Consider the following 13,232-nt stretch of genomic DNA (forward strand, 5'->3'; position numbering starts at 1 on the left):
TGAAACAAGACCATCTCATCATTATATACAGTATCTCTGGTGTTAATGAAACTAGACCATCTCATCATTATATACAGTATCTCTGGTGGTAATGAAACAGGACCATCTCATCATTATGTATAGGATCTCTGACGTTGCTGAGCATGCAGATAGCAGGACAGAGAAGGCCGTAGAGAGAGAATCCAGATTTAGACGTCACATGTTATTTAACGGTTCCATTTCAAGTCATGCTATTCATAGAAATAATTTATAATCATTTTACCGGGTTCTCGCAGTTATGTATCCCCGGGAAACGCAAGTGGGTTTGGGCGGGAAATCTCGGTAACTTGGTTCCCGCTATTGAAACCTCACACACACACACACAGGTGAGAGACAGCACACACAGATACAGAAACACCACACAATCTCAATTTTGTTATGTCTTATGCGTGTGTTACAGGCACAGGTTCCCAGGAGAGCTATGCTGTACCAAGGTCCCTCGCTGACCAGACCAGACTCAGCATGTCTGACCAGACCAGACTCAGCATGTCTGACCAGACCAGACCCAACATGTCTGACCAGACCAGAGCCAGCATGTTTGAATTTAGCGACAGCTTCAACAGCTACTTTGTGAGTACATTTGCGGTTTTAACGTTTTTATAACTATCAATGAATAAGATATGTTACTAATATAGACCAACAAAGGGTTCATCAACTAGCTAGTTACTAGGATACTATACTATATATTACTAATATAGACCAACAAAGGGTTCATCAACTAGCTAGTTACTAGGATACTATACTATATATTACTAATATAGACCAACAAAGGGTTCATCAACTAGCTAGTTACTAGGATACTATACTATATATTACTAATATAGACCAACAAAGGGTTCATCAACTAGCTAGTTACTAGGATAGTATACTATATATTACTAATATAGACCAACAAAGGGTTCATCAACTAGCTAGTTACTAGGATACTATACTATATATTACTAATATAGACCAACAAAGGGTTCATCAACTAGCTAGTTACTAGGATACTATACTATATATTACTAATATAGACCAACAAAGGGTTCATCAACTAGCTAGTTACTAGGATACTATACTATATATTACTAATATAGACCAACAAAGGGTTCATCAACTAGCTAGTTACTAGGATACTATACTATATATTACTAATATAGACCAACAAAGGGTTCATCAACTAGCTAGTTACTAGGATACTATAATATATATTACTAATATAGACCAACAAAGGGTTCATCAACTAGCTAGTTACTAGGATACTATACTATATGTTACTAATATAGACCAACAAAGGGTTCATCAACTAGCTAGTTACTAGGATACTATACTATATATTACTAATATAGACCAACAAAGGGTTCATCAACTAGCTAGTTACTAGGATACTATACTATATGTTACTAATATAGACCAACAAAGGGTTCATCAACTAGCTAGTTACTAGGATAGTATACTATATATTACTAATATAGACCAACAAAGGGTTCATCAACTAGCTAGTTACTAGGATACTATACTATATATTACTAATATAGACCAACAAAGGGTTCATCAACTAGCTAGTTACTAGGATAGTATACTATATTGTAATGGCTGTCCCTCTCCTCTTCCTCGGACGAGGAGAGGAGAGAAGGATCTTCAGACCAAAATGCAGCTTGAGGGAAATAAGCCATCTTTTTATTTATAACGATGATGGCAACACGAAAAACAAAACACTTTCAAAAATACAAAACAAGAAAACGACGTAGACGAAACCTGAACATAAACTTACATAACTACACGTAACACTTACGGACAGGAAACATACTACATCGAAACGAAACGAAACGAACAACCGAACAGTCCCGTATGGTGCAAGACATAACACAGAATACGGAAGACAATCACCCACAAACAAACAGTGAGAACGCCCTACCTAAATATGACTCTTAATTAGAGGAAAACGCAAACCACCTGCCTCTAATTAAGAGCCATACCAGGCAACCCAAAACCAACATAGAAACAGATAACATAGACTGCCCACCCAAAACACATGCCCTGACCTAAACACATACAAAAACAACATAAAACAGGTCAGGACCGTTACAGAACCCCCCCCTCAAGGTGCGAACGCCGGGCGCACCAGCACAAAGTCCAGGGGAGGGTCTGGGTGGGCAGTTGACCACGGTAGTGGCTCCGGCTCTGGACGCTGTCCCCACACCACCATAGTCACTCCCCGTTTCTGTCTTCCCCTCCCAATGACCACCCTAAAACTCACATCCCCTAAATAAACGGCCAGCACCAGGAGAAGGGGCAGCACCGGGACAAGGGGCAGCACCGGGACAAGGGGCAGCACCAGGATAAGGGGCAGCACCAGGATAAAGACCAGCACCGGGATAAGGGCCAGCACCGGGACAAGGGGCAGCACCGGGATAAGGGGCAGCACCGGGACAAGGGGCAACACCGGGACAAGGGGCAGGTCCCGGCTGATATACTCTGGCAGATCCTGGCTGAGGGACTCTGGCAGGTCTATGCAGGCTGACGGCTCTCGACGCTCATGGCAGGCTGACGGCTCTCGACGCTCATGGCAGGCTGACGGCTCTCGACGCTCATGGCAGGCTGACGGCTCTCGACGCTCATGGCAGGCTGACGGCTCTCGACGCTCATGGCAGGCTGACGGCTCTCGACGCTCATGGCAGGCTGACGGCTCTCGACGCTCATGGCAGGCTGACGGCTCTCGACGCTCATGGCAGGCTGACGGCTCTCGACGCTCATGGCGCTCTGACGGCTCTGGCTGCTCATGGCTCTCTGACGGCTCTGGCTGCTCATGGCTCGCTGGCGGCTCTGGCAGCTCATGGCTCGCTGGCGGCTCTGGCAGATCCTGTCTGGTTGGCGGCTCTGGCAGATCCTGTCTGGTTGGCGGCTCTGGAAGATCCTGTCTGGCGGGCGGCTCTGGCAGATCCTGTCTGGCGGGCGGCTCTAGCGGCTCCTGTCTGGCTGACGGCTCTAGCGGCTCCTGTCTGGCGGATGGCTCTGTAGGCTCATGGCAGACGGGCGGCTTTGCAGGCTCATGGCAGACGGGCGGCTTTGCAGGCTCCTGGCAGACGGATGACTCAGACGGCGCTGGGGAGACGGATGGCTCAGATGGCGCTGGGGAGACGGATGGCTCAGATGGCGCTGGGGAGACGGATGGCTCAGATGGCGCTGGTGAGACGGATGGCTCTGGCCGGATACGGCGCACTGTAGACCTGGTGCGTGGTGCCGGAACTGGAGGCACCGGGCTAAGGATAAGCACCTTCCTACTAGTGCGGGGAGCAGGGACAGGGCACACTGTATTCTCAAAGCCCACTCTATACCTGATGCGAGCTACGGGCACTGGTGACACCGGGCTGAGGACAAGCACATCAGGATTAGTAGGGGGAGAAGATACAGTGTGTTCAGGGCTCTGGAGACGCACAGGTGGCTTAGTGCATGGTGCCGGAACTGGAGGCACCGGGCTAGATACACGCACCACAGAGAGAGTGCGTGGAGGAGGAACTGGGCTCAGGAGACGCACTGGTAGCCTAGTGCGTAGTGTGGGCACTGTAGGTACTAGGCTGGGGCGGGGAGGTGGCGCCGGAAATACCGGACCGTGAAGGCGTACTGGCACTCTTGAGCATTGAGCCTGCCCAACCTTACCTGGTTGAATACTCCCGGTTGCCCGACCAGTGCGGGGAGGTGGAATAACCCGCACCGGCTTATGTAGGTGAACCGGGGAAACCATGCGTAAGGCAGGTGCCATGTATGCCGGCCCGAGGAGACGCACTGGAGACCAGACGCGTTGAGCCGGCCTCATGACACCTGGCTCAATACCCAATCTAGCCCTACCAGTGCGGGGAGGTGGAATAACCCGCACTGGGCTATGCACTCGTACAGGAGACACCGTGCGCTCTACTGCGTAACACGGCGCCTGCCCATACTCCCGCTCTCCACGGTAAGCCTGGGAAGTGGGCGCAGGTCTCCTACCTGCCCTTGGCCCACTACCTCTTAGCCCCCCCCCCAAGAAATTTTTGGGAATTACTTACGGGCTTTTTGGGCTTCCGTGCCAGACGCGTTCCCTCATAGCTCCGGTTCCTCTCTCCGGTAGCCTCTGCTCTCCTCAGTGCCTCCAGCTGTTCCCATGGGAGGCGATCCCTACCAGCCAGGATCTCCTCCCATGTGTAGACACCTTTTCCGTCCAATAAATCGTCCCATGTCCATTGCTCCTTCTTCTCCTGTCCCTTACTCCGTTTAGTTTTCCCTTGCCGCTTGGTCTTAGCGTGGTGGGTGATTCTGTTATGGCTGTCCCTCTCCTCTTCCTCGGACGAGGAGAGGAGAGAAGGATCTTCAGACCAAAATGCAGCTTGAGGGAAATAAGCCATCTTTTTATTTATAACGATGATGGCAACACGAAAAACAAAACACTTTCAAAAATACAAAACAAGAAAACGACGTAGACGAAACCTGAACATAAACTTACATAACTACACGTAACACTTACGGACAGGAAACATACTACATCGAAACGAAACGAAACGAACAACCGAACAGTCCCGTATGGTGCAAGACATAACACAGAATACGGAAGACAATCACCCACAAACAAACAGTGAGAACGCCCTACCTAAATATGACTCTTAATTAGAGGAAAACGCAAACCACCTGCCTCTAATTAAGAGCCATACCAGGCAACCCAAAACCAACATAGAAACAGATAACATAGACTGCCCACCCAAAACACATGCCCTGACCTAAACACATACAAAAACAACATAAAACAGGTCAGGACCGTTACAGAACCCCCCCCTCAAGGTGCGAACGCCGGGCGCACCAGCACAAAGTCCAGGGGAGGGTCTGGGTGGGCAGTTGACCACGGTAGTGGCTCCGGCTCTGGACGCTGTCCCCACACCACCATAGTCACTCCCCGTTTCTGTCTTCCCCTCCCAATGACCACCCTAAAACTCACATCCCCTAAATAAACGGCCAGCACCAGGAGAAGGGGCAGCACCGGGACAAGGGGCAGCACCGGGACAAGGGGCAGCACCAGGATAAGGGGCAGCACCAGGATAAAGACCAGCACCGGGATAAGGGCCAGCACCGGGACAAGGGGCAGCACCGGGATAAGGGGCAGCACCGGGACAAGGGGCAACACCGGGACAAGGGGCAGGTCCCGGCTGATATACTCTGGCAGATCCTGGCTGAGGGACTCTGGCAGGTCTATGCAGGCTGACGGCTCTCGACGCTCATGGCAGGCTGACGGCTCTCGACGCTCATGGCAGGCTGACGGCTCTCGACGCTCATGGCAGGCTGACGGCTCTCGACGCTCATGGCAGGCTGACGGCTCTCGACGCTCATGGCAGGCTGACGGCTCTCGACGCTCATGGCAGGCTGACGGCTCTCGACGCTCATGGCAGGCTGACGGCTCTCGACGCTCATGGCAGGCTGACGGCTCTCGACGCTCATGGCAGGCTGACGGCTCTCGACGCTCATGGCGCTCTGACGGCTCTGGCTGCTCATGGCTCTCTGACGGCTCTGGCTGCTCATGGCTCGCTGGCGGCTCTGGCAGCTCATGGCTCGCTGGCGGCTCTGGCAGATCCTGTCTGGTTGGCGGCTCTGGCAGATCCTGTCTGGTTGGCGGCTCTGGAAGATCCTGTCTGGCGGGCGGCTCTGGCAGATCCTGTCTGGCGGGCGGCTCTAGCGGCTCCTGTCTGGCTGACGGCTCTAGCGGCTCCTGTCTGGCGGATGGCTCTGTAGGCTCATGGCAGACGGGCGGCTTTGCAGGCTCATGGCAGACGGGCGGCTTTGCAGGCTCCTGGCAGACGGATGACTCAGACGGCGCTGGGGAGACGGATGGCTCAGATGGCGCTGGGGAGACGGATGGCTCAGATGGCGCTGGGGAGACGGATGGCTCAGATGGCGCTGGTGAGACGGATGGCTCTGGCCGGATACGGCGCACTGTAGACCTGGTGCGTGGTGCCGGAACTGGAGGCACCGGGCTAAGGATAAGCACCTTCCTACTAGTGCGGGGAGCAGGGACAGGGCACACTGTATTCTCAAAGCCCACTCTATACCTGATGCGAGCTACGGGCACTGGTGACACCGGGCTGAGGACAAGCACATCAGGATTAGTAGGGGGAGAAGATACAGTGTGTTCAGGGCTCTGGAGACGCACAGGTGGCTTAGTGCATGGTGCCGGAACTGGAGGCACCGGGCTAGATACACGCACCACAGAGAGAGTGCGTGGAGGAGGAACTGGGCTCAGGAGACGCACTGGTAGCCTAGTGCGTAGTGTGGGCACTGTAGGTACTAGGCTGGGGCGGGGAGGTGGCGCCGGAAATACCGGACCGTGAAGGCGTACTGGCACTCTTGAGCATTGAGCCTGCCCAACCTTACCTGGTTGAATACTCCCGGTTGCCCGACCAGTGCGGGGAGGTGGAATAACCCGCACCGGCTTATGTAGGTGAACCGGGGAAACCATGCGTAAGGCAGGTGCCATGTATGCCGGCCCGAGGAGACGCACTGGAGACCAGACGCGTTGAGCCGGCCTCATGACACCTGGCTCAATACCCAATCTAGCCCTACCAGTGCGGGGAGGTGGAATAACCCGCACTGGGCTATGCACTCGTACAGGAGACACCGTGCGCTCTACTGCGTAACACGGCGCCTGCCCATACTCCCGCTCTCCACGGTAAGCCTGGGAAGTGGGCGCAGGTCTCCTACCTGCCCTTGGCCCACTACCTCTTAGCCCCCCCCCAAGAAATTTTTGGGAATTACTTACGGGCTTTTTGGGCTTCCGTGCCAGACGCGTTCCCTCATAGCTCCGGTTCCTCTCTCCGGTAGCCTCTGCTCTCCTCAGTGCCTCCAGCTGTTCCCATGGGAGGCGATCCCTACCAGCCAGGATCTCCTCCCATGTGTAGACACCTTTTCCGTCCAATAAATCGTCCCATGTCCATTGCTCCTTCTTCTCCTGTCCCTTACTCCGTTTAGTTTTCCCTTGCCGCTTGGTCTTAGCGTGGTGGGTGATTCTGTTATGGCTGTCCCTCTCCTCTTCCTCGGACGAGGAGAGGAGAGAAGGATCTTCAGACCAAAATGCAGCTTGAGGGAAATAAGCCATCTTTTTATTTATAACGATGATGGCAACACGAAAAACAAAACACTTTCAAAAATACAAAACAAGAAAACGACGTAGACGAAACCTGAACATAAACTTACATAACTACACGTAACACTTACGGACAGGAAACATACTACATCGAAACGAAACGAAACGAACAACCGAACAGTCCCGTATGGTGCAAGACATAACACAGAATACGGAAGACAATCACCCACAAACAAACAGTGAGAACGCCCTACCTAAATATGACTCTTAATTAGAGGAAAACGCAAACCACCTGCCTCTAATTAAGAGCCATACCAGGCAACCCAAAACCAACATAGAAACAGATAACATAGACTGCCCACCCAAAACACATGCCCTGACCTAAACACATACAAAAACAACATAAAACAGGTCAGGACCGTTACATATATATACTATAATATATATACTATAACATATATTACTAATATAGACCAACAAAGAATTAATCAACTAGCTAGTTACTAGGATACTATAATATATATTACTAATATAGACCAACAAAGAATTAATCAACTAGCTAGTTACTAGGATACTATACTATATATTACTAATATAGACCAACAAAGGGTTCATCAATTAGCTAGTTACTAGGATACTATACTATATATTACTAATATAGACCAACAAAGGGTTCTTCAACTAGCTAGTTACTAGGATACTATACTATATATTACTAATATAGACCAACAAAGGGTTCATCAACTAGCTAGTTACTAGGATACTATACTATATATTACTAATATAGACCAACAAAGGGTTCATCAACTAGCTAGTTACTAGGATAGTATACTATATATTACTAATATAGACCAACAAAGGGTTCATCAACTAGCTAGTTACTAGGATACTATACTATATATTACTAATATAGACCAACAAAGGGTTCATCAACTAGCTAGTTACTAGGATAGTATACTATATATTACTAATATAGACCAACAAAGGGTTCATCAACTAGCTAGTTACTAGGATACTATACTATATATTACTAATATAGACCAACAAAGGGTTCATCAACTAGCTAGTTACTAGGATACTATACTATATATTACTAATATAGACCAACAAAGGGTTCATCAACTAGCTAGTTACTAGGATAGTATACTATATATTACTAATATAGACCAACAAAGGGTTCATCAACTAGCTAGTTACTAGGATACTATACTATATATTACTAATATAGACCAACAAAGGGTTCATCAACTAGCTAGTTACTAGGATAGTATACTATATATTACTAATATAGACCAACAAAGGGTTCTTCAACTAGCTAGTTACTAGGATACTATACTATATATTACTAATATAGACCAACAAAGGGTTCATCAACTAGCTAGTTACTAGGATACTATACTATATATTACTAATATAGACCAACAAAGGGTTCATCAACTAGCTAGTTACTAGGATAGTATACTATATATTACTAATATAGACCAACAAAGGGTTCATCAACTAGCTAGTTACTAGGATAGTATACTATATATTACTAATATAGACCAACAAAGGGTTCATCAACTAGCTAGTTACTAGGATAGTATACTATATATTACTAATATAGACCAACAAAGGGTTCATCAACTAGCTAGTTACTAGGATAGTATACTATATATTACTAATATAGACCAACAAAGGGTTCATCAACTAGCTAGTTACTAGGATAGTATACTATATATTACTAATATAGACCAACAAAGGGTTCATCAACTAGCTAGTTACTAGGATAGTATACTATATATTACTAATATAGACCAACAAAGGGTTCATCAACTAGCTAGTTACTAGGATAGTATACTATATATTACTAATATAGACCAACAAAGGGTTCATCAACTAGCTAGTTACTAGGATACTATACTATATATTACTAATATAGACCAACAAAGGGTTCATCAACTAGCTAGTTACTAGGATAGTATACTATATATTACTAATATAGACCAACAAAGGGTTCATCAACTAGCTAGTTACTAGGATACTATACTATATATTACTAATATAGACCAACAAAGGGTTCATCAACTAGCTAGTTACTAGGATACTATACTATATATTACTAATATAGACCAACAAAGGGTTCATCAACTAGCTAGTTACTAGGATACTATACTATATATTACTAATATAGACCAACAAAGGGTTCATCAACTAGCTAGTTACTAGGATACTATAATATATATTACTAATATAGACCAACAAAGGGTTCATCAACTAGCTAGTTACTAGGATACTATACTATATGTTACTAATATAGACCAACAAAGGGTTCATCAACTAGCTAGTTACTAGGATAGTATACTATATATTACTAATATAGACCAACAAAGGGTTCATCAACTAGCTAGTTACTAGGATAGTATACTATATATTACTAATATAGACCAACAAAGGGTTCATCAACTAGCTAGTTACTAGGATAGTATACTATATATTACTAATATAGACCAACAAAGGGTTCATCAACTAGCTAGTTACTAGGATAGTATACTATATATTACTAATATAGACCAACAAAGGGTTCATCAACTAGCTAGTTACTAGGATACTATAATATATATTACTAATATAGACCAACAAAGGGTTCATCAACTAGCTAGTTACTAGGATACTATACTATATGTTACTAATATAGACCAACAAAGGGTTCATCAACTAGCTAGTTACTAGGATACTATACTATATATTACTAATATAGACCAACAAAGGGTTCATCAACTAGCTAGTTACTAGGATAGTATACTATATATTACTAATATAGACCAACAAAGGGTTCATCAACTAGCTAGTTACTAGGATACTATACTATATATTACTAATATAGACCAACAAAGGGTTCATCAACTAGCTAGTTACTAGGATACTATACTATATATTACTAATATAGACCAACAAAGGGTTCATCAACTAGCTAGTTACTAGGATAGTATACTATATATTACTAATATAGACCAACAAAGGGTTCATCAACTAGCTAGTTACTAGGATAGTATACTATATATTACTAATATAGACCAACAAAGGGTTCATCAACTAGCTAGTTACTAGGATACTATACTATATATTACTAATATAGACCAACAAAGGGTTCATCAACTAGCTAGTTACTAGGATACTATACTATATATTACTAATATAGACCAACAAAGGGTTCATCAACTAGCTAGTTACTAGGATACTATACTATATATTACTAATATAGACCAACAAAGGGTTCATCAACTAGCTAGTTACTAGGATACTATACTATATATTACTAAAATAGACCAACAAAGGGTTCATCAACTAGCTAGTTACTAGGATACTATACTATATATTACTAATATAGACCAACAAAGGGTTCATCAACTAGCTAGTTACTAGGATACTATACTATATATTACTAATATAGACCAACAAAGGGTTCATCAACTAGCTAGTTACTAGGATACTATACTATATATTACTAATATAGACCAACAAAGGGTTCATCAACTAGCTAGTTACTAGGATAGTATACTATATATTACTAATATAGACCAACAAAGGGTTCATCAACTAGCTAGTTACTAGGATACTATACTATATATTACTAATATAGACCAACAAAGGGTTCATCAACTAGCTAGTTACTAGGATACTATACTATATATTACTAATATAGACCAACAAAGGGTTCATCAACTAGCTAGTTACTAGGATACTATACTATATATTACTAATATAGACCAACAAAGGGTTCATCAACTAGCTAGTTACTAGGATAGTATACTATATATTACTAATATAGACCAACAAAGGGTTCATCAACTAGCTAGTTACTAGGATAGTATACTATATATTACTAATATAGACCAACAAAGGGTTCATCAACTAGCTAGTTACTAGGATACTATACTATATGTTACTAATATAGACCAACAAAGGGTTCATCAACTAGCTAGTTACTAGGATACTATACTATATATTACTAATATAGACCAACAAAGGGTTCATCAACTAGCTAGTTACTAGGATACTATACTATATATTACTAATATAGACCAACAAAGGGTTCATCAACTAGCTAGTTACTAGGATAGTATACTATATATTACTAATATAGACCAACAAAGGGTTCATCAACTAGCTAGTTACTAGGATACTATACTATATATTACTAATATAGACCAACAAAGGGTTCATCAACTAGCTAGTTACTAGGATACTATACTATATATTACTAATATAGACCAACAAAGGGTTCATCAACTAGCTAGTTACTAGGATACTATACTATATGTTACTAATATAGACCAACAAAGGGTTCATCAACTAGCTAGTTACTAGGATACTATACTATATATTACTAATATAGACCAACAAAGGGTTCATCAACTAGCTAGTTACTAGGATACTATACTATATGTTACTAATATAGACCAACAAAGGGTTCATCAACTAGCTAGTTACTAGGATACTATACTATATATTACTAATATAGACCAACAAAGGGTTCATCAACTAGCTAGTTACTAGGATACTATACTATATGTTACTAATATAGACCAACAAAGGGTTCATCAACTAGCTAGTTACTAGGATACTATACTATATATTACTAATATAGACCAACAAAGGGTTCATCAACTAGCTAGTTACTAGGATACTATACTATATGTTACTAATATAGACCAACAAAGGGTTCATCAACTAGCTAGTTACTAGGATACTATACTATATGTTACTAATATAGACCAACAAAGGGTTCATCAACTAGCTAGTTACTAGGATACTATACTATATGTTACTAATATAGACCAACAAAGGGTTCATCAACTAGCTAGTTACTAGGATACTATACTATATGTTACTAATATAGACCAACAAAGGGTTCATCAACTAGCTAGTTACTAGGATACTATACTATATATTACTAATATAGACCAACAAAGGGTTCATCAACTAGCTAGTTACTAGGATACTATACTATATATTACTAATATAGACCAACAAAGGGTTCATCAACTAGCTAGTTACTAGGATACTATACTATATATTACTAATATAGACCAACAAAGGGTTCATCAACTAGCTAGTTACTAGGATACTATACTATATATTACTAATATAGACCAACAAAGGGTTCATCAACTAGCTAGTTACTAGGATACTATACTATATGTTACTAATATAGACCAACAAAGGGTTCATCAACTAGCTAGTTACTAGGATACTATACTATATATTACTAATATAGACCAACAAAGGGTTCATCAACTAGCTAGTTACTAGGATAGTATACTATATATTACTAATATAGACCAACAAAGGGTTCATCAACTAGCTAGTTACTAGGATACTATACTATATATTACTAATATAGACCAACAAAGGGTTCATCAACTAGCTAGTTACTAGGATACTATACTATATATTACTAATATAGACCAACAAAGGGTTCATCAACTAGCTAGTTACTAGGATACTATACTATATATTACTAATATAGACCAACAAAGGGTTCATCAACTAGCTAGTTACTAGGATACTATACTATATATTACTAATATAGACCAACAAAGGGTTCATCAACTAGCTAGTTACTAGGATACTATACTATATATTACTAATATAGACCAACAAAGGGTTCATCAACTAGCTAGTTACTAGGATAGTATACTATATATTACTAATATAGACCAACAAAGGGTTCATCAACTAGCTAGTTACTAGGATACTATACTATATATTACTAATATAGACCAACAAAGGGTTCATCAACTAGCTAGTTACTAGGATACTATACTATATATTACTAATATAGACCAACAAAGGGTTCATCAACTAGCTAGTTACTAGGATACTATACTATATGTTACTAATATAGACCAACAAAGGGTTCATCAACTAGCTAGTTACTAGGATACTATACTATATATTACTAATATAGACCAACAAAGGGTTCATCAACTAGCTAGTTACTAGGATACTATACTATATGTTACTAATATAGACCAACAAAGGGTTCATCAACTAGCTAGTTACTAGGATACTATACTATATATTACTAATATAGACCAACAAAGGGTTCATCAACTAGCTAGTTACT

The 13,232-nt window shown here is 42.8% G+C and overlaps 1 protein-coding gene across 1 annotated transcript in view; it reads left to right on the top strand.

Annotated features, from left to right (window-relative positions):
* Positions 1–13,232, top strand: part of LOC129835559 (GRB2-associated-binding protein 1-like) — a 97,101-nt gene that overhangs the window by 55,479 nt on the left and 28,390 nt on the right. Inside the window, exon 7 of the mRNA XM_055901245.1 lies at positions 440–609. Within this exon, the coding sequence (XP_055757220.1) occupies positions 440–609 (170 nt within the window). The remainder of the gene's footprint in view (positions 1–439; positions 610–13,232) is intronic.

The sequence above is a fragment of the Salvelinus fontinalis genome, chromosome 36 (assembly GCF_029448725.1).
Source record: "Salvelinus fontinalis isolate EN_2023a chromosome 36, ASM2944872v1, whole genome shotgun sequence".
NCBI lineage: Eukaryota > Metazoa > Chordata > Actinopteri > Salmoniformes > Salmonidae > Salvelinus > Salvelinus fontinalis.